General features: G+C 46.2%; 1 protein-coding gene across 1 annotated transcript; it reads right to left on the bottom strand.

The window, feature by feature from the left end:
* Positions 1-26,603, bottom strand: FBXO4 (F-box protein 4). Its single transcript, XM_038743391.1, has 7 exons — positions 26,283-26,603; positions 20,250-20,485; positions 15,618-15,838; positions 14,352-14,427; positions 14,066-14,241; positions 8,367-8,542; positions 1-834 (listed from the first exon to the last, which is right to left on the bottom strand). The coding sequence occupies exons 1-7, from the start codon at positions 26,601-26,603 to the stop codon at positions 745-747; spliced, it is 1,296 nt and encodes a 431-aa protein (XP_038599319.1). The 3' UTR covers positions 1-744.

The raw sequence follows: 26,603 nt of genomic DNA, 5'->3' as shown, positions 1-26,603 counted from the left end.
TAATAAATGCTATCATTATTATTATTAAAGCCTAGAACATAACATGAGATGACCAGTGCAGAACACATTGTGGGCTATGCCACCCCAGCACTGGAAAGCAGGATAAAGGGGCTGCTTTTTGCCTCAGATCATCATCATCATCAATCGTATTTACTGAGCGCTTACTATGTGCAGAGCACTGTCCTAAGCGCTTGGGAAGTACAAATTGGCAACATATAGAGACAGTCAGAAGGATTATTGGTGCTAAATGCCTTTGCCTCATGGCCATGTCTGTAATCCCCACAATATTCAACAAATGGAGTCAACGGGAAAGGGCTCTGTTGTCTTGGCCAGGGAAAAACCCAGTACCGGACAAGCTGGGCAGAAAGAACCTTTCCAGGCAATTATTAACACTTAAGAATTTACAACTGGATTTGGAAAAGGATCGACATGATTAATGCAAAGTCCAACCGAGTCGCGTGAGCGCCAGCAGTTGGCACCAAGTGCTTCCTTCGTAATTCCTTCGAGGCGACGATTAAATGTGAGAAACTTGGCGGGTGCAGTGAGCCCCAGGAGTCAGAATTAGGCAGCTGAGACTACTTGGCCCCCATTTCCCCCCTGGGGCCAGGGGAGGGGAATGAGGGGGCCCTTAAGCTCCCCCGGGGCCCCACAACTCGAGCTGCAATGGGTCCATCGTGGCAGATTGGATGATCCCCGGTCCTAGGAGCCTTCTCCTGGGGTTCCCGAGCCAGCCGCCCCGAGCAGTTATCTCGTCCGCCGGCCATCGACTTCGCCAAGAAGCCACTCGATGCCACCCAAAAGTCCGGTCAAACTTGCAGCTTCTGTGTCCTGCACCTGCGGATATACAAACGGCACATCTTCAACGAGGCATCTAGAGAAACGACAAAAGCGACAGGTAGCCAGGGGCTGGGAAAACCAACTAGATACACTGCGTGGTGGTTTTACAATATTTACCCTTCTGTCCATTAGCTGGAAAGCTCCCCCTTAGGTTCTTTGTGGGCAGGGATCACGTGGTCTGTTCCTGTTGCAGTTTCCCAAGCCTTTAGCACAGTGCAAGACACTTGGAAGGTGCTGGACAAATACGCTTATCATTACCATGGCTAGTTCATTTAAAAAAAAAAATCCAGGATTCATTCATTCAATCGTATTTATTGAGCGCTTACTGTGTGCACAGCACTGCACTAAGCGCTTGGGAAGTACAAGTCGGCAACATATAGAGACGGTCCCTACCCGACAGCGGGCTCACAGTCTAGAAGGGGGAGACAGACAACAAGACAAAACATATTAATAAAATTAATAGAATAAATAGGTACCAATAAAATAGGGTAATTAATATATACAAATATATAGACACATATACAAGTGGTGTGGGGAGGGGAAGGAGGTAAGGCGGGGGGGATGGGGAGGGGGAGGAAGGGAGAGGAAGGAGGGGGCTCAGTGTGGGAAGGCCTCCTGGAGGAGGTGAGCTCTCAGTAGGGCTTTGAAGGGAGGAAGAGAGAAAAGTGTGTAACATGGTCCTCCTCTCAAAACAGGGATTTTTGCAAGTCACTGAACCTTAGGTGGGGCCACACGATTAATGGCCTTGAGCAAAGATACACACACACCCACGCACAAACACACAACACGGCTAAGTGACAGCTATTTCTGTTCCGAGTCATCACTAGTATCAACGTATCTTCTCGGACAACAATGACTCTACATTCCCGGACAATAATGACTCTACACTCCCAATGACACTTCCCAGAGGGTGGAAATGTTAGAGAGTGGAATGAAATTAGGTCTTTGATAACAGTAACAATAATTATGGTATTTGTGAAGTGTTTACTTTGTGCCACGCACGGTTCTAAACACGGGGGTGGATACCGGGTAATCGGATTGTCCCACGTGGGGCTCACACTTTTAATCCCCATTTTACGGATGAGATAACTGAGGCACAGAGAAGTTAAGTGACTTGCCCAGGGTCATACGGCAGACAGGTGGCAGAGGCGGGATTAGAACTCACATCCTCTGATTCCAAAGCCCAGGCTCTTCCCACTACGCCACGCTGAATCTGTCTTGTCAGTCTCCCCTATTGCATTATGAGATCCTTAAGGGCCGGCTTATTAAGTACAGTGTTCTGGACGTAACAGGGGCTCAATCAATAGAGTTGAAAACTGATTAATTAATAATTATGGTATTTGTTAAGCACTTACTTTGTGCCAAACAATGTTTGATTGATTCCTGAAGAGTTACCATAGTAAAAGTAAGAACTGCCTCCCATCTCCTGGGGTTGAGCCAATTCATCCTACTGCTGTTGAAAATGTGGCCCATGAGAGGCGTGCGACGACTCACAATGTCAATCAATCAATCGTATTTATTAAGTGCTTACTGTGTGCAGAGCACTGTACTAAGCGCTTGGGAAGTACAAGTTGGCAACATCTAGAGACGGTCCCTACCCAACAGTGGGCTCACAGTCTAGAAGACTTTGCTTCTTTGCTTCTTCATGACAGAGAGCACAATTATAAATTCACCCTTCTCAATTAATCAGTCAATCAAAGGTATCTGTTGAGCGCTTCCTGTGTGCAGAGCACTGTACTAAGCACTTGAGAGAGTACAACAAGAGTCGGTAGACTCGTTCCCTGGGGAGCATGGCAGCCACCACAATAATAATAATAATAATAATAATAATGATGGTATTTGTTAAGCACTTATATGTTCAAAGCACTATTCTAAGCACTGGGGTGGTTACGAGATCAGGTCGTCCCACAGGGGGTTCACAGTTTTAGTCCCCATTTTACAGATGAGGTAACTGAGGCACAGAGAAGTGAAGTGACTTGCCCAAAGTCACACAGTTGACGGAGCCGGGATTTGAACCCATGAACTCTGACTCCAAAGCCCGGGCTCTTTCCACTGAGCCACGCTGCTTCTCCAGCACTGAGGTGAAAAGTGGATTATTTACTGAGCACTTACTATGGGCACAGCACTGTACTAAACACTTGGGAGAGTACAATATAACGGTAAACAGACATTTTTCCTGGCCATGACAAGCTGCATTTGGCTATGTCTGGTCCTGTGGCCGGCCCAGGGGAAGAAACACAGTTCTGTGACTCAGGAGACTCAATCAATCAATCAATCGTATTTATTGAGCGCTTCCTGTGTGCAGAGCACTGTACTAAGCGCTTGGGAAGTACAAGTTGGCAACATATAGAGACGGTCCCTACCCAACAGTGGGCTCGCAGTCTAGAAGGGGGAGACAGAGAACAAAACCAAACGTACTAACAAAATAAAATAAATAGAATAGATATGTACAAGATAAATAACTAAATAGAGTAAGAAATATGTACAAACATATATACATATATACAGGTGCTGTGGGGAAGGGAAGGAGGCTTCCAGTCCCAGCCCTCCAAGTAGGGAAATGCCGACCGTGGGTCGGCCATCGCCGGACAAGCTTTCTGACTGCAGAGCTTCCCGGACAGTTCTGAGTTCTGGGAATGGAGAGACCACAGGCCCGGGAGTCAGAAGGTCATGGGTTCTAATCCTGTCTCTGCCACCTGTCTGCTGTGGGAGCTGGGGTAAGCCACTTCATCATCATCATCAATCGTATTTATTGAGCGCTTACTATGTGCAGAGCACTGTACTAAGCGCTTGGGAAGTACAAATGGGCAACATATAGAGACAGTCCCTACCCAACAGTGGGCTTACAGTCTAAAAGGGGGAGACAGAGAACAAAACCAAACATACTAACAAAATAAAATAAATAGAATAGATGTGTACAAATAAAATAGAGTAATAAATATGTACAAACATATATACATATATACAGGTGCTGTGGGGAAGGGAAGGAGGTAAGATGGGGGGGATGGAGAGGGGGACGAGGGGGGGGGGGGGGCATTTCTCTGGGCCTCAGTTCCCTCATCTGTAAAAGGGGGTTGAGAGTGTGGGCCCCATGAGGGGCAGGGACTGTGTCCAACCCCATTTGCTTGTATCCACCCCAGCGCTTAGTACAGTGCCTGACACACGGTAAGCGTTTAACAAATGTCAAAATTATTACTCTTATTATTGTTATTGTGAGGATTGCATCCGTCAAATCCAGCAGAAATCCTAAAAAACAGCTGGCTAACGGGGCGGGTGGGGCCGAAGCCAAACTGGCTACTTGCCTGCCGGCCTCACTTTCACAACATCACCAAGATCCGCCCTTTCCTCTCCTTCCGAACGGTTACCACCCTAGTACAAGTGAGAAGCAGCGTCGCTCAGCGGAAAGAGCCCGGGCTTTGGAGTCCGAGGTCATGGGTTCGAACCCCGGCTCTGCCAATTGTCAGCTGTGTGACTTTGGGCCCTACTGAGAGCTCACCTCCTCCAGGAGGCCTTTCCAGACTGAGCCCCTTCCTTCCTCTCCCCCTCGCCTCCCTCTCCATCCCCCCCATCTTACCTCCTTCCCTTTCCCACAGCACCTGTATATATGTACATATGTTTGTACAAATTTATTACTCTATTTATTTATTTATCTTACTTGTACATATCTATTCTATTTATTTTACTTTGTTAGTATGTTTGGTTTTGTTCTCTGTCTCCCCCTTCTAGACTGTGAGCCTGCTGTTGGGTAGGGACTGTCTCTGTGTGTTGCCGACTTGGACTTCCCAAGCGCTTAGTCCAGTGCTCTGCACACGGTAAGCGCTCAATAAATACGATTGATTGATTGATTTGGGCAAGTCACTTCACTTCTCCGGGCCTCCGTTCCCTCATCTGTAAAATGGGGATGAAGCCTGTGAGCCCCCGGTGGGACAACCTGATCACCTTGTAACCTTCCCGGCGCTTAGAACAGTGCTTTGCATACAGTAAGCGCTTAATGAATGCCATTATTATTATTATTATTATTATTATTATTATTATTATTACAATCACTCATCCTATCCCAACTGGATGACTGCATCAGCCTTCTTTCTGACCTCCCATCCCCCTGTCTGTCCCCACTTCAGTCCATACTTCACTCTGCTGCCCGGGTTATCTTTCTACAGAAACGCTCTGGGCACGTCACTCCTCCTCCTCAATAATCTCCAGTGGTTGCCTATCAGCCTCCATATCAAGCAAAAACTCCTCACTCTCGGCTTCAAAGCTGTCCATCCCCTTGCCCCCTTCTTACCTCACCTCCCTTCTCTCCTCCTCCATCCTAGCCCGCACACCCTGCTCCTCTGGTGCTGCTAACCTTCTCACTGGGCCTCGTTCTTGCCTTCCCACAGTCGACCCCTGGTCCATGTCCTACATCTGGCCCGGAACGCCCTAAATCCTCAAATCCACCAAACAACCACACTTCCCCCCTTTAAAGCCCTACTGAAGGCTCACCTCCTCCAAGAGGCCTTCCCTGACTAAGCCCCCCTTTTCCTCAGCTCCTCCGCCTCTCCCCGTCGCCCCAACTCGCTCCTTTTCATTCATTCAATCGTATTTATTGAGCGCTTACTGAGTGCTGAGCAACCAGTACTGTTGCTCTACCCCCTCCCCATCCCACAGCACTTGTGTATATATATATATATATAAATATATTGCCGACTTGTACTTCCTAAGTGCTTAGTACAGTGCTCTGCACACAGTAAGTGCTCAATAAATACGACTGAATGAATGAATATCCATAATTCTATTTATATTAATGCCTGTTTACTAATTTGGATGTCTATAATTCTATTTATTTATATTGATCCCTATTTTACTTGTTTTGATATCTGTCTCCCCCTTCTAGACTGTAAACCCGGACTGGGCGGGGATTGTCTCTGTTGCTGAATTGTACTTTCCGAGCACTTAGTACAGTGCTCTGCACACAGTAAGTGCTCAATGAATATGATTGAATGAAGGCAACCTACAGATGGGCTCTGGCACTTCTGTAGAGCATGGAGATGGAAAGCATGAAGCATCTTCTAATAATAATAATAATAATGGCATTTATTAAGCACTTACTATGTGCAAAGCACTGTTCTAAGCGCTGGGGAGGTTACAAGGTAATCAGGTTGTCCCACGGGGGGCTCACAATCTTAATCCCCATTTTACAGATGAGGTAACGGAGGCACAGAGAAGTTAAGTGACTTTCCCAAAGTCATACAGCTGACAATTGGCGGAACCAGGATTCGAACCCATGAACTCTGACTCCAAAGCCTGTGCTCTTTCCACTAAGCCATGCTGCTTCCCCTATCTTCTAGATTGTGAGCCCGTTGTTGGGTAGGGACTGTCTCTATATGTTGCCAACTTGTACTTCCCAAGCGCTTAGTACAGTGCTCTGCACACAGTAAGCGCTCAATAAATACAACAATGAATGAATGAATGTAGAGATGCTAAGAGAAGCAGCATGGCTCAGTGGAAAGAGCCCGGGCTTTGGAGTCAGAGGTCATGGGTTGAAATCCCGTCTCCGCCAACTGTCATTTGTGTGACTTTGGGCAAGTCACTTCTCTGTGCCTCAGTTCCCTCATCTGTAAAATGGGGATTAAGACTGTGAGCCTCTTGGGGACACAACCTGATCACCTTGTAACCTCCCCAGCGCTTAGAACACATAGTAAGCGCTTAATAAATGCCATTATTATTATTATTATTATTACATTGTCATGTAAGGAGCCCCTTCCTTCCTCTCCCCCTCGTCCCCCTCTCCATCCCCCCATCTTACCTCCTTCCCTTCCCCACAGCACCTGTATATATGTATATGTTTGTACATATTTATTACTCTATTTATTTTACTTGTACATATCTATTCTATTTATTTATTTTGTTAGCATTTATTTATTTATTTTGTTAGTATGTTTGGTTTTGTTCTCTGTCTCCCCCTTTTAGACCGTGAGCCCACTGTTGGGTAGGGACCGTCTCTATATGTTGTCAACTTGTACTTCCCAAGTGCTTAGTACAGTGCTCTGCACACAGTAAGCACTCGATAAATACGATTGATTGATTGATTGTCATCACTGTGGTGATCTTACAAGTAAAAAAACTGTGGCAGGCACTTTGCGACGCGGTGTAACCCGGCCCCCCCGGACTTTCTCATTGCACTCCGCACCCCTGCGGGAATATGGCGACAGGGATGAGACAGTGCAAGTGGCCCAAGCCACTGACACTAGAATCAATTCCTCTCTACAGGTCCTCAGTCCTGAAATCTTCAACTCAGCTCGGCTCAACCAAGCGCCGTGAGAAGCCGCGTGGGCTAGTGCCTCAGCGGAAAGAGCCCGGGTTTTGGAATCAGAGGTCATGGGTTCAAATCCCAGCTCCGCCAACTGTAAGCTGTGTGACTATGGGCAAGTCACTTCACTTCTCTGGGCCTCAGTTACCTCATCTGGAAAATGGGGATTGAGACTGTGAGCCCCATGTGGGACACCCTGATCACCCTGTAACCTCCCCAGCACTTAGAACAGTGGCCTTCCCAGACTGAGCCCCTTCCTTCCTCTCCCCCTCGTCCCCCTCTCCATCACCCCCATCTTACCTCCTTCCCTTCCCCACAGCACCTGTATATATGTATATATGTCTGTACATATTTATTACTCTATTTATTTATTTATTTATTTTATTTGTACATATCTATCCTATTTATTTTATTTTGTTAGTATGTTTGGTTTTGTTCTCTGTCTCCCCCTTTTAGACTGTGAGCCCACTGTTGGGTAGGGACTGTCTCTATATGTTGCCAATTTGTACTTCCCAAGCGCTTAGTCCAGTGCTCTGCACATAGTAAGCGCTCAATAAATACGATTGATGATGATGATGCTTTGCACGTAGTAAGCACTTAACAAATGTTATCATTATTATTATTACGGAGCACGGGCTTGGGAGTCGGACGGACCCGGGTTCTAATCCCAGCTCCGCCATTTGTCTGCTGAGGGACTCTGGGCAAAGCACTTCGCTTCTCTGGGCCTCGGTTACCTCATCTGTAAAATGGGGATTACATCCTCCTCAAATGTATTTATTGAGTGCTCCCTGTGTGCAGAGCACCATACTGAGCACGTGGGAGAGTACAACAGAACAAAAACAGACACATTTCCTGTCCACAATGAGCTTACAGCCTAGATGGGGAGGGGGAGGCCCACGAATTATTATTTTCTGTAGCTTCGCCTCATGATTTAGACCTAGACTCTAGACTCACGATCCTCCTTCCGATCGGGACCGTGAGCCCCACGTGGAACAGGGACTCTGCCCAGCCTGATGATCTCGTATCTGACCCCATGCTTTGAACAGCGCTTGACGCCCAGTAAGTGCTTAACAAATACCATCAAAAAAGAAAAGCCAGAATGAGAGAAATGTCTTGAAAATCAAGCGGGTTTCCATTAGCCCAGCCCCTAAATGGTCTGAAGTACGGACGGAATAAAGCCGGGGGTAAAGGTAGAATACATTTGAGCGAGGTTCTTTTTCAAAGAGTCGTCACTTACCATCCAAGGTCGATCTAGTTGGTTCAAGCAGAGTTCGTGGGCGACGTAAAAGCAGGGGGTCCTTTCTGTGTCGGCTTGGGAAACACAAGATAAAACCAGCACGGGTCTCGTCTGGGATCCAAAGGCTGCGTCGGTCATGGCCGAGATGCGAGAAAATTCTTCTTGTCGGTCATGTCCTAAGGAACAGAGAGCAATCGATTTTCATCCCTGGGAAACTGAAGACGACGACACCCACGGCTGCTCTGACGGAGCAAGACTTCTCAGATAATAATAATAATAATAATAATGATGGCATTTGTTAAGCACTTACTATGTGCCATGCACTGTTCTAAGCGCTGGAGTAGAGACAAGGTAATTGGGCTGTCCCATGTGGGGCTAACAGTCTTAATCCCCATTTTACAGATGAGGTCACTGAGGTACGGAGAAGTGAAGTGACTTGCCCCAAGTCACACATCTGATAAGCGGCGGAGCTGGGATTAGAACTCATGACCTCTGACTCCCGAGCCCGCTGCTAAACACATACACTACTCTATAAAGCTTGACTTTAGGTTATGTTTCAAACGGCACCCAAATATAATTAATCATTCTTCAGTGACTGAAAAACATAAAATGACAAGGGCAGGATCTGACAGTATAATTTAGTGGACATTGACTATACTCCTTCATTCAATTGTATTTATTGAGTGCTTACTGTGTGCAGAGCACTATACGAAGCTCAAAGCTGTTTATGGCTTTTATACATTTGTATCAAAAGCAAATTCATGTTTCAAAATCATGGACTACATCTGGATGCTTAACATTTACTATTGAAATAATAATAATAATAATAATGATGGCATTTATTAAGCACTTACTATGTGCAAAGCACTGTTCTAAGCGCTGGGGAGGTTCCAAGGTGATCAGGTTGTCCCACAGGGGGCTCACAGTCTTAATCCCCATTTTACAGATGAGGTAACTGAGGCACAGAGAAGTTGTGACTTGCCCAAAGTCACGCAGCTGACATTTGGCAGAGCTGAAAGACTGTGAGCCCACTGTTGGGTAGGGACCGTCTCTTTTTGTTACCAACTTGTACTTCCCAAGCGCTTAGTACAGTGCTCTGCACACCGTAAGCGCTCAATAAATACGATTGAATGAATGAATGAGATTTTGTGTGAAATATAAGGAATTGTCCAAAAATTAGACTACAAGAAGGATCTATCGCTCACCACCTTACCATATGTAAAAGTTCCCCCAATAGGACTGTAGCTCAATAAATACGATTGAATGAATGAAATTTTGTGTAAAATATAAGGAAATGTCCAAAAATTAGACTACAAGAAGGATCTATCACTCACCACCTTACCATATGTAAAAGTTCCCCCAGTAGGACTGTAGCTCAATAAATACGATTGAATGAATGAAATTTAGTGTAAAATATAAGGAAATGTCCAAAAATTAGACTACAAGAGGGATCTATCACTCACCACCTTACCATATGTAAAAGTTCCCCCAGTAGGACTGTAGCTCAATAAATACGATTGAATGAATGAAATTTAGTGTGAAATATAAGGAAATGTCCAAAAATTAGACTACAAGAGGGATCTATCACTCACCACCTTACCATATGTAAAAGTTCCCCCAGTAGGACTGCAGCTCAATAAATACGATTGAATGAATGAAATTTAGTGTAAAATATAAGGAAATGTCCAAAAATTAGACTACAAGAGGGATCTATCACTCACCACCTTACCATATGCAAAAGTTCCCCCAATAGGACTGCAGCTCAATAAATACGATTGAATGAATGAAATTTAGTGTAAAATATAAGGAAATGTCCAAAAATTAGACTACAGGAAGGATCTATCACTCACCACCTTACCATATGCAAAAGTTCCCCCAATAGGACTGCAGCTCAATAAATACGATTGAATGAATGAAATTTAGTGTAAAATATAAGGAAATGTCCAAAAATTAGACTACAAGAAGGATCTATCACTCACCACCTTACCATATGTAAAAGTTCCCCCAGTAGGACTGTAGCTCAATAAATACGATTGAATGAATGAAATTTAGTGTAAAATACAAGGAAATGTCCAAAAATTAGACTACAAGACGGATCTATCACTCACCACCTTACCATATGTAAAAGTTCCCCCAATAGGACTGTAGCTCAATAAATACGATTGAATGAATGAAATTTTGTGTAAAATATAAGGAAATGTCCAAAAATTAGACTACAAGAGGGATCTATCACTCACCACCTTACCATATGTAAAAGTTCCCCCAATAGGACTGCAGCTCAATAAATACGATTGAATGAATGAAATTTAGTGTGAAATATAAGGAAATGTCCAAAAATTAGACTACAAGAGGGATCTATCACTCACCACCTTACCATATGTCAAAGTTCCCCCAGTTGGACTGTAGCCCTGACAGAGACATGGTCATCGCTACTTGCTATTATTTCCACCAAACCTTCTAAAAGTCCATTAGATTTAACTGTACCATTTTAGGAGCCGATGGAGAGTAAAAGGAAAAGACGCTCTCAGGTGGAACGGCCCTGTGGAAAAGAGCTGGGCAAGTTAGGAGAACTGGGTTTTCCCCCTTACCTGCTGGGTGACCTTGACCTTGGGCAAGTCGTTTAATGTCTTTGCGCTTAACTTTCCTCATCTGTAAAATGGGATAAGATACCTACTTGTTCACCCTCCCTCCTAGACGGTGAGCCCCATTTGAGGCAGGGTCGGTGTCCGATCTGCTTATATTAAATCTACCCCTGGGCTCAAACAGAGGGCTTGGCACAAAGTACTTGACATTAGCTTTCATTATTATCAGTTTAAAAGCAAACGGGCTTTGTTTCCTTTCTTTGCATCTCAAATTTCTTGACTTTTAGAAGCTTTTCCCAATAGCAGTGTTTACCCTCCCCCCATGTTGGCGATACCAGCGTGGCTCAGTGGAAAGAGCGCGGGCTTGGGAGTCCAAGGTCTTGGGTTCCAATCCCGGCTCTGCCGCTTTTCAGCCGTGTGATTTGGGGCAACCTGATCAGGTTGTCCCAAGTGTGGCTCACAGTCTTCATCCCCATTTTACAGAGGAGGTAACTGAGTCAGAGGTCATCATCATCATCATCAATCGTATTTATTGAGCGCTTACTATGTGCACAGCACTGTACTAAGCGCTTGGGAAGTACAAATTGGCAACATATAGAGACAGTCCCTACCCAACAGTGGGCTCACAGTCTAAAAGGGGAGACAGAGAACAAAACCAAACATACTAACAAAATAAAATGGGTTCAAATCCCAGCTCCGCCAGTTGTCAGCTGTGTGCCTTTGGTCAAGCCACTTCACTTCTCTGTGCCTCAGTTCCCTCATCTGTAAAATGGGGATTAAGACTGTGAGCCACACTTGGGACAACCTGATCACGCTGTATCCCCTCCAGCGCTTAGAACAGTGCTTTGTACATAGTAAGCATTTAAAAATGCCATCGTCATTATTATTATTCATTCATTCATTCAATCGTATTTATTAAGCGCTTACTGTGGGCAGGGCACTGTACTAAGCGCTTGGGAAGTACAAGTTATTATTACTATTACTACCAGGGCTCTGGCAACATTCTGACCCCCAAGCCCACACTCTTTCCCATTAGGCCACACTGCTTCTTTAGCTTGTACCCACCCCAGTCCCTGGAAGGACTATATCAATCGTATTTATTGAGGGCTTACTGTGTGCAGAGCACTGTACTAATCAATCAATCGTATTTATTGAGCACTTACTGTGTGCAGGGCACTGTACTAAGCACTTGGGAAGTACAAGTTGGCAACATATAGAGACAGTCCCTACCCAACAGTGGGCTCACAGTCTAAAAAGCGCCTAGTATACTGACTACACTACTTAGTACTACTGACTACACTGACTCCATCTTAAACTCTTTCATTAACAACCACTGGGGAAGGAAATTCTACTCTCCTCCTTAATGCTCCAGTAAGTCATCGCTCTTCTGGCCAGGAAATTCTTCCTTCTACTTAACCCAACTCCTGTTTAATGCCTTTAAATGTCTACTAGTCTCCATTCCTTCTGAGGAGGAGACAATCCACACAATCTCCCTTCACCTACTTGGGAAGCGGCTATTATAGTTCCCCTCAGGCCCCCTTCTCCAGGCTAAAAGTTCTCATTCCTCGTAGCCCTATTTTCTTCAGAACACCAGCCATTTTTATTATTTCTGTGGTTTACCTCTGCACCCTTCCTTTTCACTGACAAGAGGAAGTGCCTGGTACATTCTGACAAATACAACTTCACTGTCAATTTGAAACAGCAACATTTATTTGAAGTCAACTGCATTAAAAAACGGCTATTTTAGGAGTAGCACTGCCAAGTCTTGTCTTTTGCTGCCGAGTGACGCCATGGACACATCATCAGCATCAATCGTATTTATTGAGTGCTTACTATGTGCAGAGCACTGTACTAAGCGCTTGGGTAGTACAAATTGGCAACATATAGAGACAGTCCCTACCCAACAGTGGGCTCACAGTCTCCCAGAATGCCCCACCTCCACCCGCAATCGTTCTGCGAGTGAATCCAGGTTTCCTTGGTAAAAATCTGGAAGTGGCTTACCACTGCCACTCTATTATTATTATTATTATTATTATTATTATTAATAGAGTATTTTTTACTCTATTTATTTATTTATTTTATTTGTACATATCTATTCTATTTATTTTATTTTGTTAGTATGTTTGGTTTTGTTCTCTGTCTCCCCCTTTTAGACTGTGAGCCCACTGTTGGGTAGGGACTCTATCTCTATATGTTGCCAATTTGTACTTCCCAAGCGCTTAGTACAGTGCTCTGCACATAGTAAGCGCTCAATAAATACGATTGATGATGATGACGATGATTGCCTCCTTCCAGTAAACTTGAGTCTCCATCCTCAATTCTCTCCCACGCCGCTGCTGCCCGGCACAAGTGCATTTTGACTTGCAGCAGATTGTCTTCCATTTGCTAGCCACTGCCCAAGCTAGGAATGGAATGGACAGGCCTCTGCTTGACTCTCCCTCCCATCATCATCATCATCAATCGTATTTATTGAGCGCTTACTGTGTGCAGAGCACTGTACTAAGCGCTTGGGAAGTACAAGTTGGCAACATATAGAGACAGTCCCTACCCAACAGTGGGCTCACAGTCTAAAAGGGGGAGACAGAGAACAAAACCAAACATACTAACAAAATAAAAAAAATAGAATGGATATGTACAAGTAAAATAAATAGAGTAACAAATATGTACAAACATATATACATTGGAAACTCTCCAGCTGTGACCCTGAGAGAGGTAATACCAAGCCTATAAAGAGGTAATACCAAGCCTATATAGTGCAAAATAAAATAGTGGTTTGGCAAGGGTTCGCAAATTCTGCCAGGACAGAGAGTTAGGAAAATACAAAACTTTTTTGGCTAGATTACTTGGATGATTAATTGGAGCTGGGTCAAACTGTCCTTTACAAGCAGATTCTGCAAGAAGCCCTTTTTGGCTTGTTCAACAATTAGTCCTGCACACAGCTCTGCACACAGTAAGCGCTCAATACGATTGAATGAACCTGTTATCTACTTGAAAATCACCAAACTAGGACCCTACTACGTAGGTCAAGTGAAAGGATAAAATCCCTTTTCCTATTCGCACGGTGGGAATCAAAAGAAGTCAGCTGAAAACGTGGCTAAAAAGAAACAGCCGGCTTACGTTTGTGAGTTTCGGCATTCGCGACATAGATGAACCCATCCACCACTTCACACACTTTCTGAATTTGGGGTATCACACTGTAGCGTCCTCCCTTTTGATCAGCCCCAGGTTGTTCGGGATTGAACATCTTGTTGACTACATTTGTTCGCTCTTCTCTGGCTCGATCTCTTTCCTTTCTGAAAATTGCATTTAAAAGAAACCAATAAATCAGCAGAAAATACACTCATCACGAGAGGTTTACCATTTTGGGGTTTTAGGTAGGATGCCTTTAGGTAAGTAGCCTTACCGGGTAGTTGAATATAATACCAGGATGTTGAACTTTTGTTGATTGCTCAACTGAAAACTGATTCCTGATCCAATTCCTAAAGGGGAAAAAACAAATCAAGAAAACTCAAGACTCTCCAAAGAGTTTGTTCTCCGGTGTCCACGGTGAAATAGAGATTTTATGATCCTGTGATTGATCTGACTAGTTTAGCTGTGTGACCTTAGGCCAGAGACTTCACTCTGCCTCGGTTACCTCACCTGTAAGACGCGGATTAAGACAGTGAGCACTTGGGTGACCTCAGGGAAGTCTTTTAATGGCTCTGGGCCTAAATTTCCTCATCTCCAAAATGGGGATAAGATACTCGCTCACCCTCTATCCTACGCTGTGGGCCCCAGGAGAGAGCATGGGCTTGGGAATCAGGGGATGTGGGTTCCAATCCCACCTCCGCCACTTGTCTGCTGTGTGACCTTCTAGACTGTGAGCCCGTTGTTGGGTAGGGACTGTCTCTGTATGCTGCCAACTTGTACTTCCCAAGCACTTAGTACAGTGCTCTGCACACAGTAGGCGCTCAATAAATACGACTGAATGAATGAATGACCTTGGACAAGTCACTTAACTTCTCAGTGCCTCTGTTACCACATCTGTAACATGGGGATTAAAAGTGTGAGCCTCACGTGGGACAACCTGATTACCCTGTATCTACCCCAGCGCTTAGAGCAGTGCTTGGCACATTGCAAGCGTTTCACAAATACCATAATAATAATCTGCTTATACCAAATCTACCCCAGGGCTTTCCGGTCAATGGAAGACTTTGTCCAACCTGATGAGGTTGGATCTAACCCAGCGCTTAGTACAGGGTCTGGCACACAGTAAACGCTTAGTACCATAAAAAGAAAATTGTTCCAGTTAACCAGGTTACTGTCACGAGTGAACACGGCAGAAGGTGAAAATGGAAGAAAGAAGCCTGGTGAGAGGAAAGAGAATGTATTTAAACATTTCCATGAATACTGAAGGCTCTGACGTCCATTCATTTTTGAATGAAACTCTAAGCCTACTCTGAGGAGAGGTGTACGGTGTGAGACGTCGTACAATGATACAATCTGAGTAGAGAGTATCAAGGCCAATGAGGACTCCATGATAATACTGAGGTTTCTGGCAAGAAAACAGTCACTATCCTCCGGAATTTGCCGGAGGAATTAACGCCCTTCCTGACGATAAACGTCTGTCTGCCTACTCAAGTCTAGAGGACCGAGACTCTCTGGTATTGTAGCTGAATGTGGATATTACCATCGATCTGCCTCTGAGGTAAACCGGCAACTGGGGAAAGCTCTGTGCAAGACATCATTCTCAACACCAAGGAATTGTTCAGCTCTTCCAAACCAGGTCCAAACATAGCAAAACGGGGTTCTGAATGTATTACCAGGGACTGCAGAAAAGAGGTGACGGCCCCGTAGACGGGGTGGCTGGATTTCAAGCATCTTCTTGTGTGAGGGCAGCTCATTTGGTATCTGCAGGGAAGAACGGAAACAAGATACAAGACTGAGAAACGCTTTGGGGAAAGTTATTTTTCATCAAAATGAAGCAGCCTGGTGGATAGGGCACGGGCCTGGGTGTCAGAAGGACGTGGGTTCCCATCCCGGCTCTGCCACTTGTCTGCTGTGAGATCTTGGGCAAGTCACTTCACTTCTCTGGGCTTCGGTTACCTCATCTGTGAAATGGGAATTAAGACTCTGAGCCCCACTGCGGGACAGGGACCGTCGACACTGACTACCTCGCTCAGAACAGTGCCTGGCACATAGTAAGTACTTCACAAATACTGCTTTAAAAACCCCACCTCATCTAGGCCAGAAATTGCAAACGATTCGTTAGACTAGATCTGAATTCAGTAGTGCAAAACTCACTCCCCTGGAGATGCCTTCATCTAGCAGTAGAATTTTTCTTTTAACGAATTGGATAATGGCCATGTCCTAGCATGTTGATAAAATGCAATTTCCTGGTTCTCTAGCATATCCTCCACCCTGGAGTGGTCTTTTTTTTTTTTAATCCCTTCCCACACTTTCTCCCTCCCCAAGGAGCTACTGTTCAGGATGTTATTTACCATCCTTAAGCATGTAACTCCATAGGACATGGAGAAAAGTTATCCTTCTCCTACTGTTGTTGCAAATTGGGGGTTCACCAAATGCTTGGACTGGTGACACCCTAGTTTAGGTTAGAGACAGGGGCTGGGCCCATCCCCCGGGGAAGGAAGGAGACCGCCCGCTGGGGTTGGGGGTAGGGATGGGGACCTCAAGGCTTCAGGCACTAAAGCTGCAAACATTGAGTACAGCTAGAAATTGCAATAGGAAAATAGTAGTAGTGGTGCTTATTAAGCATCTAATGTACAAAGCACTAAACTAGATGCTGAGAAAAAAATACAGAGATGGAAACTAAAACATAGTCCCCGGCTCCGAAAGGGCTCACAATCTAAGAGAGTTGGGAAGCTCCTGAGTTTCTCATTGCTAAAAATGTGTTGCTTTAATCAGTCAATCAATGGTTATTTATTGAGTGCTTACTCTGTGCAGAGCACTGTACTAAGAGCTTGGGAGAGTACAACAAAATTGGCAGGCAGGTTCCCTGCCCGAAACGAGCTTACAGTCAATCAATCGTATTTCAATCAATCGTATTTATTGAGCGCTTACTATGTGCAGAGCACTGTACTAAGCGCTTGGGAAGTACAAATTGGCAACACATAGAGACAGTCCCTACCCAACAGTGGGCTCACAGTCTAAAAGGGGGAGACAGAGAACAGAACCAAACATACCAACAAAATAAAATAAATAGGATAGAAATGTACAAGTAAAATAAATAAATAAATAAATAAATAAATAGAGTAATAAATATGTACAACCATATATACATATATACAGGTGCTGTGGGGAAGGGAAGGAGGTAAGATGGGGGGATGGAGAGGGGGACGAGGGGGACGAGTCCAGATGAGGAAATAGACATTAATATGAATAATTGTTGGGGCAAATATTCAATGTCCAGAGGTCACAGAACCGTGCAAATTTAGCCATTTGACAGAGCGGGGCCACAGGGTGACCAAAGAGCCCACTTAAGGCAGGACAGTCCACAACTCAAAAGGCCAAGGGCGCTATCCATTAGATCCCCACTAAAAGCTGGACGTCTAGTAGGAAGATCACAGCCCTGGGAGTTAGAGGTCCTGAGTTCTACTCCTCAGTAGAGAAGCAGCATGGCTCAGAGGAAAGAGCCCGGGCTTTGGAGTCAGAGGTCATGGGTTCAAATCCCGGCTCCGTCAATTGTCAGCTGTGTGACTTTCGGAAAGTCACTTAACTTCTCTTGGCCTCAGTTCCCTCATCTGTAAAATGAGGATGAAGACTGTGAGCCCCCCGTGGGACAACCTGATCACCTTGTATCCCCCCAGCGCTTAGAACAGTGCTTTGCACATAGTAAGCGCTTAACAAATACCATCATTATTATTATTATTATTACTCCTGGCTCTGCCTGCTAGCTGCTGACTGAGAGGTCATGGGTTCTAATCCCGGCTCCACCAATTGTCAGCTGTGTGACTTTGGGAAAGTCACTTAACTTCTCTTGGCCTCAGTTCCCTCATCTGTAAAATGAAGATGAAGACTGTGAGCCCCCCGTGCGACAACCTGATCACCTTGTATCCCCCCAGCGCTTAGAACAGTGCTTTGCACATAGTAAGCGCTTAACAAATACCATTATTATTATTATTATTATTACTCCTGGCTCTGCCTGCTAGCTGCTGACGTTGGGCAAGTCACTTAACCGCTCTGTGCCTCGGTATCGTTATCTGTAAACTGAGGATGACATCTCCTACAGCTAAGAAATGATGAGAGGACAGAAAAGGGGTAGGTACTGTGAAAGCTAAAAAGGCTAGATGAAATCAAGGTAAGCTTAGGGAAACCCAAAATGCTGGTTTCTCCCCCAGGAGCAGGAAGAAATGTAGGAGAGGCTGCCAGGTGAACTCTCCATCAACCACCCCAAATTCAGCCGCTTGGCTGCTGCCGCTGTCGTTACCTCAGTAGCCAATCTGGTCCATTTTGAGACTGTTCATCAGTTTCTAGTGCAGCCGTGACAATGTGCTCCTTCAGACAACCATCAGGATGGAGTCGGGTAGCAGAGGCTGGGGAGACTATTCTTGCCACCATGGAAGAGGTGAAGAGGAGCCTCTCCTCTCCTTCTGTCACTGATGCTCTCCCCTTCCGTGCCCTTCTCCTTTTCCCCCTCTCCTTGGCCCTCTTCCCACCCCCACCTGGGATAGCTTTGCTAAGGTGGTGGCTCCTCATAACTGATTAATAAGTAATGTCGGTATTGGTTCAGCACCTACGATGTGCCAAGCACCATACAAAGCACTGGGGCAGATATGAGATCATCAGGTCGGACGGAGTTCCTGTCCCTCATCGGGCTCACAGTTGGAGGGAGGACAGGCATCGAATCCCCATTTTACAGATGAGAAAACTGAGGCACAGAAAAGTGAAGCGACTTGCCCGTCACACAGCACGAAAGCGGTGGAGGTGGGATTAGAACCCAGGGCCTCTGACTCCCAGCCCGTGCTCTTCCCACTCAGCTGCGCTGTTTCCCTAACTGTGAATTATTGGATGGGCAGGTGGCAGATGAGGATTGTGAGTAGGCCATAGCCCAGGTGAGCCCACATGGGACAGGGATCATAATAATAATAATAATAATGATGGTATTTGTTAAGCACTTACTATGTGCAAAGCACTGTTCTAAGCGCTGGGGGATATAAGGTGATCAGGTTGTCCCACGTGGGGCTCACAGGCTTAATCCCCATTTTACAGATGAGGTAACTGAGGCACAGAGAAGTTAAGTGGCTTGCCCAAGGTCACACAGCTGACAGGTGGCGGGGCCAGGATTCAAACCCATGACCTCTGACTCCCAAGCCCGTGCTCTTTCCACTGAGCCACGCTGCTTCTCTGCCAATGGTGAGGAGTTTCTGTTTGATGCGGAGGTAGATGGGGATCGTGTCCGAACTGATTATTTTATTTACCCTGGTTGTAATCCCGGCTCCGCCACCTGTCTGCTGGGTAACCTTGGGCAAGTCACTTCACTTCTCTAAGCCTCGGTTACCTCATCTGTATAATGGAGGATTGAGAACGTGAGCACCACGTGGGACAGGGATCGTATACAGTGCTTGGCACATAGTAAGCACTTAATACCACCAATACTAATGCTTAATACAGTGCTTGGCACATAGTATACTGCTTAATACTGCCATTACTGTTGTTATTATTACAGCCTGTGGATCCTCAGGCCTATGAGCTGGAGGTTGGCTGGAAGTCATACCCAGGTGGGCTGAGAGGGGTTTGGACATGTCTTCTGGCACGCGGCTCCTATTCCAGTCCCACGGCAACCCAGTCTCCTGGTGGGAGAAGGAATCTGGGCCAAACCCCTCTCACTCCCAGGAGAACACTAACGTGCAAATGTCGGTAGCTCCAGGTATAGACGGGTGATCCAGAATTGCTACAACTACCAGAATTCCCTGAGGGCCACCCTATCATCCTGGAAGTGATTCCTGACTTAGGAATTTCTACTCAGGCTGGCCTGGCTGCTGCTGCTCAGAACTCCACTTAAACCAGAAGTGTCCTTGGGCAAGTCACTTCGCTTCTCTGGGCCTCAGTTACCTCATCTGTAAAATGGGGAGCCTGTGACTCCCACATGGGACAGGGGCTGTGTCCAATCTGATTCGCTTGTATCCATCCCGGCACTTAGTACAGTGCCCAGCACACAGTAAGTGATTAACAAATACCAACATTATTATTGTTACTGTTATTATTAATTCTGCCCCAGAGAAGCTAAGAGACTGAGCTGGGTGACAGAGACTCTTTGTAGTTAATTATAGGCTTATATAAAAAACCAACGCTTGATACTCACATGGACATGTAATCGGAGAGGACCCCATCTCTGTCCTTAGGAAAGGGGTTTTTTAAGATCTGTATATCCGGGAGAGATTTCCAGTCAACGGAAGACCAGGAGGGAAGATCCCTCAAAAGGAAATACCGCCACAGAAGGGGATCTCGAATGGTCAGATTCCAGTAGCGGTCTACACTTCCCAACCGGCATAAATCGTGAGGCGAAAGGAATGACATAATGTACAACTGCACATCAATCTGAAACACAAGAGGAGGAGATTGAAAAATGAAGCATTAGCTTATCATGGTCACCTTCAGGCAGGGCAATACAAATGATGCTAGATGGAGGCTATAAATCAGTTGCGTTTATCGGACACCTCTGTGCAACTTGGTAGAGTACAGCAGAATTAGAATACATGATCCCTGCTCGCAAGGAGTTCACAACCCTAGCTAAATTATGGCTAGGAAGAAGTAATGGGGTATGTGAAATGTAGACAAGTGTTAAGTGCTTGGGATGGTTGGGTGGAAAGGTTGAAGAAGCAGTTGGAGGATATAAGGTGGGGAGACTGGAGATTAATCAGGGAAGACTTCCTGGAGATATGACTTTAGAAGATTTTTGAAGATGGGGAGAATTGAGTTCAACCAGAGGTGAAATAAGAGCAAATTCCAGAAAGTGCGGAGGATATAAGCAATAGGTCAGTAGGGAGACAGGAATGAGGCACAATGAGTAGGTTAGCTTGACTGGAAAAAAGGGCGAGCTGGAGTGTAGTGCGAGAAAGGAGTGGATAAGTAGGAGGGAGGGAGCTGATGGCGTGCCTTCAAACCAATGGTCAGGAGCTTCTTCTTGGTGCAATGAGGAATAGACAGCCATAAGAGGTTTTTGAGCAGGATCCAAGTGCACTTTGGCTGCACCGCTATTTAGGGCAAGTTGGGGAAATGTGGAAGAAGCTGGATGTACAGCAGAGGCGGGGCAGGCTGGAGTGTCTGTCCTCACCATGCCCACAGCCCTTTGTCTGGGGGCCCGCTGGCTCACATGTTTGAATAACACGTGTAACCCGGGGAGGGGACGCAAAGAACCAACACCTGCCGCAACCTGGCCGTGGTGGAACGGGATTGGATTGGAGGATAGCGGCCAAGCGTCAGCCGCCCTTGTTAATTCATTCAAACGCATTTTTTGAGCGCTTACTCTGTGCAGAGCACTGTACTAAGCCCTTGGGAGAGTACGATACAGCAACGGCCCTGGGGTCTAGAGTGGAAGAGACAGACATCGAAACAAATAAATTACAGATATGTACCTAAGTGCTGTGGGGCTGGGATTGGGAAGGGCAAAGGGAGCAAGTCAGGGTGAAGCAGAAGGGAGCGGGAGGAAAAGTGGGACTTGGGGAAGACTGCTTGGAGGAGATGTGCCTTCAGTAAGGTTTTGAAGGGGAGGGAGAGTTATTGTATGGCAGATGTGAGGAGGGAGGGCGTTCCAGGTCAGAGGCAGGACGTGGTGGCAAGATGGAGGCACAGTGAGAAGGTTAACACTCGAGGGGCGAAGTGTGCGGGCTGGGTTGTTAGGAGAGAAGCGAAGTGAGGTAGGAGTGGGCAAGGTGGTGGCCTGCTTTAAAGCCGTTGGTGAGGGATTTTTGTTTGATGTGGAGGCGGATGGGCAGTCACTGCAGTCTTTTGAGGAGCGGGGTGACATGGCCTGAATGTTTTTATAGAAAAATGATCCGGGCAGCAGAGCGAAGTATGGCCTGGAGCGGGGAGAGAGAGACAGGAGACTGGGAGATCAGCAAGAAGGCTTAGGTAGTAATCCAGGCGGGACGGGGTGAGTGATTGTATTAACGTGGATGGAGAGGAAAGGGCGGTTTTAGCAATGTTGTGAAGGTGGGACTGACAGTATTTAGTGATGGATTGAATACGTGGGTGGAATGACAGAGAGTCAAGGATAATGCCAAGGTTACAGGCTTGTGAGACAGGAAGGATAGTGGTGCCGTTGTTCACTAACAGGTATGAGACTCCCGCTCAGGGGAGGGGTTGTCGCGTTCCAGCCTGTCAGAAGGTACATGGACCGACCGGGGGTGATTCCTGAACACCGGGTGGGGCTCCATGGGCAACTACACAGTCGTGCTTGGCCCAGGTAGTTGTTTCTGTCACCGGGAGACGTGAATTGATTCCCAAGTTTGGTAGTGTTTTGGAAAGTGCAATACTTCACGAGTGGATCATGATGGAGGGCGAGTGTGAGCCCGTTGCGGGCAGGGATTGTCTCTTTTTCTTGCCGAATTGTACTTCCCCAGCGCTTAGTACAGCGTTCTGCACACAGTAAGTGCTCAATAGGTACGACTGAATGAATGAATGCAGTGGACCTCAGCATGCTTGCTTGTGGGTATCAACAAGTGGTGGAGCCGGGTTCAAATTCCGGCTCCACCACTTGTCAGCTGTGTGACTTTTGGGCAAGTCACTTAACTTCTCTGTGCCTCAGTTACCTCATCTGTAAAATGGGGATTAAGATTGTGAGCCCCCCGTGGGACAACCTGATCACCTTGTAACCTCCCCAGCGCTTACAATAGTGCTTTGCACATAGTAAGTGCTTAATGAATGCCATTATTATTATCATTATTACTTTGTTGGTATACTAAATCGCAGTTGTTTAAAACATGTGACTGGGTTGTGCTTCTCTTCCCAGCCACAACCCAAAGCCGCCTACCCAGGTCAGTGCAAAACACTATTTTAGAAAAAACTACGCGGACAGCAAGTGAAATATGGACCGGAGAGGGAAGAGATTGGAAGCAGGGAAACCAGCGAGGAGGCTGGCAGTAGTCAAACTAGAGTCAAGGATAATGGCAAGGATACAGGGCAGAGGCGGAGGACGGTGTTCTCAACTGGAATGGGAAAGTTAGGTGGAAGAAAGGAATCGGAAGGGAAGATGAGTTCAGTTTGGCGAATGTTCAACTTGAGGAATCAGTGGGACATCCCTCTAGAGATGTCTTAGAGGCAGCAGGAGGTATGAGACTGCAGAGCAGAGAAACTGGGGCTACTGGGTCGACTGGGGAGTCAAAATATCCTTTCTACAGATGAGCAAGGGCCATGACTCAAAGTATCAAGTGTGGAGCACTTTGTTTATTCAAAATGATACATCAGAACATTACAAATGCCTTCGTTGCATCAAGACCAATGGCCCATCTTGCCCAGTATTGTCTCCCACTGTGGAAGCGGGTTGGAGGTGACACGGTTGCAATCTACCAAATTAAGGCGGCTGTGGACTGGGTGAGCTCAAAATTCTTATCCAACCAGTCCCGTTCCGTCGTCGACCCTCGGCCCACATCCTTCCCCTGGCCTGGAATGCCCTCCCTCCACACGTCTGCCAAGCTAGCTCTCTTCCTCCCTTCAAAGCCCTATTGAGAGCTCACCTCCTCCAGGAGGCCTTCCCAAACTGAGCCTCCTATTTCCTCTCCTCCTATCAACCCCCTTCCCTACCTCCTTCCCCTCCCCACAGCACTTGTATAAATTTGTAGATTTATTAATCTATTTATTTTACTTGTACATATTTACTATTCTATTTATTTTGTTAACGATGTGCATCTAGCTTTAATTCTATTTGTTCTGACGATTTTGACACCTGTCCACGTGTTTTGTTTTGTTGTCTGTCTCCCCCTTCTAGCCTGTGAGCCCGTTGTTGGGTAGGAACCGTCTCTAGATGTTGCCGACTTGTACTTCCCAAGCGCTTAGTACAGTGCTCAGCACACAGGAAGCGCTCAATAAATACGATTGAATGAATGAATGTCTCCCCCTTCTAGCCTGTGAGCCCGTTGTTGGGTCAGGACCGGCTCTATATGCTGTCGATTTGTCCTTTCCAAGTGCTTAGTCAATCAATCAATCAATCAACAGTTCGGTACATTCCTCCTTTCCAAGTGCTTAGTCTGGTGCTCTGCACACAGGAAGTGCCTGGTCAACAATAATAATAATAATAATAATAATGGTATTTGTTAAACGTTTACTATGTGTAAAACACTGTTTTAAGTGCTGGGGGGACACAAGGTGGTCAGGTTGTCCCATGTGGGGCTCCCAGTCTTCATCCCCATTTTCCAGATGAGGGAACTGAGACCCAGAGAAGTGAAGTGACTTCCCCAAGGTCACACTGCTGACACGTGTCGTGGCTCCGTGGAAAGAGCACGGGCTTTGGAGGCAGAGGTTATTGGTAATAATTTTGCTAATTTATAAATTTAATAATATTTTGCTAATATGTTTTGCTTTGTTGCCAACTTGTACTTCCTAAGCGCCTAGTACAGTGCTCTGCACACAGTGAGTGCTCAATAAAGACGATTGAATGAATGAATGAATTTTATTTTGTTAATGTTTTGCTTTGTTGCCAACTTGTCCTTCCCAAGCACTTAGTCCAGTGCTCTGCACACAGTGAGCGCTCAATAAAGACGATTGAATGAATGAATGAATTTTATCTTGTTAATATGTTTTGCTTTGTTGCCAACCTGTACTTCCCAAGCGCTTAGTCCAGTGCTCTGCACACAGTGAGCGCTCAATAAAGACGACTGAATGAATGAATGAATTTTATCTTGTTAATATGTTTTGCTTTGTTGCCAACTTGTACTTCCCAAGCGCTTAGTACAGTGCTCTGCACACAGTGAGCGCTCAATAAAGACGATTGAATGAATGAATTTTATTTTGTTAATGTTTTGCTTTGTTGCCAACTTGTACTTCCCAAGCGCTTAGTCCAGTGCCCTGCACACAGTGAGCGCTCAATAAAGACGACTGAATGAATGAATGAATTTTATCTTGTTAATGTTTTGCTTTGTTGCCAACCTGTACTTCCCAAGCGCTTAGTACATTGCTCTGCACACAGTGAGCGCTCAATAATAATAATGATGCTATTTGTTAAGCGCTTACTATGTGCAAAGCACTGTTCTAAGCACTGGGGGGGATATAAGGTGATCAGGTTGTCCCACAGGGGGCTCACAGCCTTCATCCCCATTTTCCAGATGAGGGAACTGAGGCCCAGAGCAGTGAAGTGACTTGCCCAAAGTCACACGGCTGACAAGTGGCGGGGCCGGGATTCGAACCCATGACCTTTTAGACTGTGAGCCCCCTGCTGGGTAGGGACCGTCTCTATATGTTGCCAACTTGGACTTCCCGAGCGCTTAGTACAGTGCTCTGTACACAGTAAGCGCTCAATAAATACGATTGATGATGATGACCTCTGACTCCAAAGCCCGGGCTCTTTCCACTGAGCCACGCTGCCTCTCTATCAGTGAGCGCTTCTTCGATCATTCAGTCGTATCTGTTGAGCGCTTACTGTATGCTGAGCACTGTAGTAAGTGCTTGGGATGTACAAGTTGGCAACAAAGCAAAACATATTATTTATTTTTTTAATTTTTTTAATTTTTTTTATTTATTTTATTTTGTTAGTATGTTTGGTTTTGTTCTCTGTCTCCCCCTTTTAGACTGTAAGCCCACTATTGGATAGGGACCATCTCTATATGTTGACAAATTGTACTTCCCAAGCACTTAGTCCAGTGCTCTGCACACAGTAAGCGCTCAATAAATACAATTGATTGATATAATAATAATAATAATAATAATGGCACTTGTTAAGCGCTTACAATGTGCAAAGCACTGTTCTAAGCACTGGGGGGGATATAAGGTGATCAGGTTGTCCCACAGGGGGCTCACAGCCTTCATCCCCATTTTCCAGATGAGGGAACTGAGGCCCAGAGCAGTGAAGTGACTTGCCCAAAGCCACACGGCTGACAAGCGGCGGGGCCGGGATTCGAACCCATGACCTTTTAGACTGTGAGCCCCCTGTTGGGTAGGGACTGTCTCTGTATGTGGCCAACTTGTACTTCCCAAGCGCTTAGTACAGTGCTCTGCACACAGTAAGCGCTCAATCAATACGATTGATGATGATGATGATGAGTGGGCCACATATAGAGCCGGTCCCTACCCAACAGGGGGCTCACCACCGAGCCACGCTGCTTCTCCATCAATTAATCAATCATCAATCAATCAGATTGAACGACTGAACGCAATGCTTCGCGGCGGCCCCGGGGTGGCTCACGGGCAGTCTCCTCAGCGCGTTGGCCCCCTCTGCCTCCTCCTCGTCGTCCTTCTCCTCAGGCGGCCATTGCTCGGGGCCCGCCGAGGAGGCCACTTCCGGTCCGGCCAAGGGGGCCACTTCCGGTGTGGCCAAGGACCGGCCGGTCCCCTGGCAGGGCCGCTCCCAGAAGCCCCGCCAGCCCCGGAGCAGCGGCCAGTGCAGGCGGCTCCAATGTCCGGGGACCGGGGGGGACGACCCCCGTCCGCCCACCGCTTCGCTCCCGTCCATGGCCGCCCTCGCCATGGCGGCCTCAGGCTGGGCGGGAGAGCGGCCTACGCGCAT

Source organism: Tachyglossus aculeatus, chromosome 3, assembly GCF_015852505.1.
Source record: "Tachyglossus aculeatus isolate mTacAcu1 chromosome 3, mTacAcu1.pri, whole genome shotgun sequence".
Taxonomy (NCBI): domain Eukaryota; kingdom Metazoa; phylum Chordata; class Mammalia; order Monotremata; family Tachyglossidae; genus Tachyglossus; species Tachyglossus aculeatus.
The sequence above is the reverse complement of the archived record's forward strand: the minus strand, read 5'-3'. Positions and strand labels throughout refer to the sequence as shown.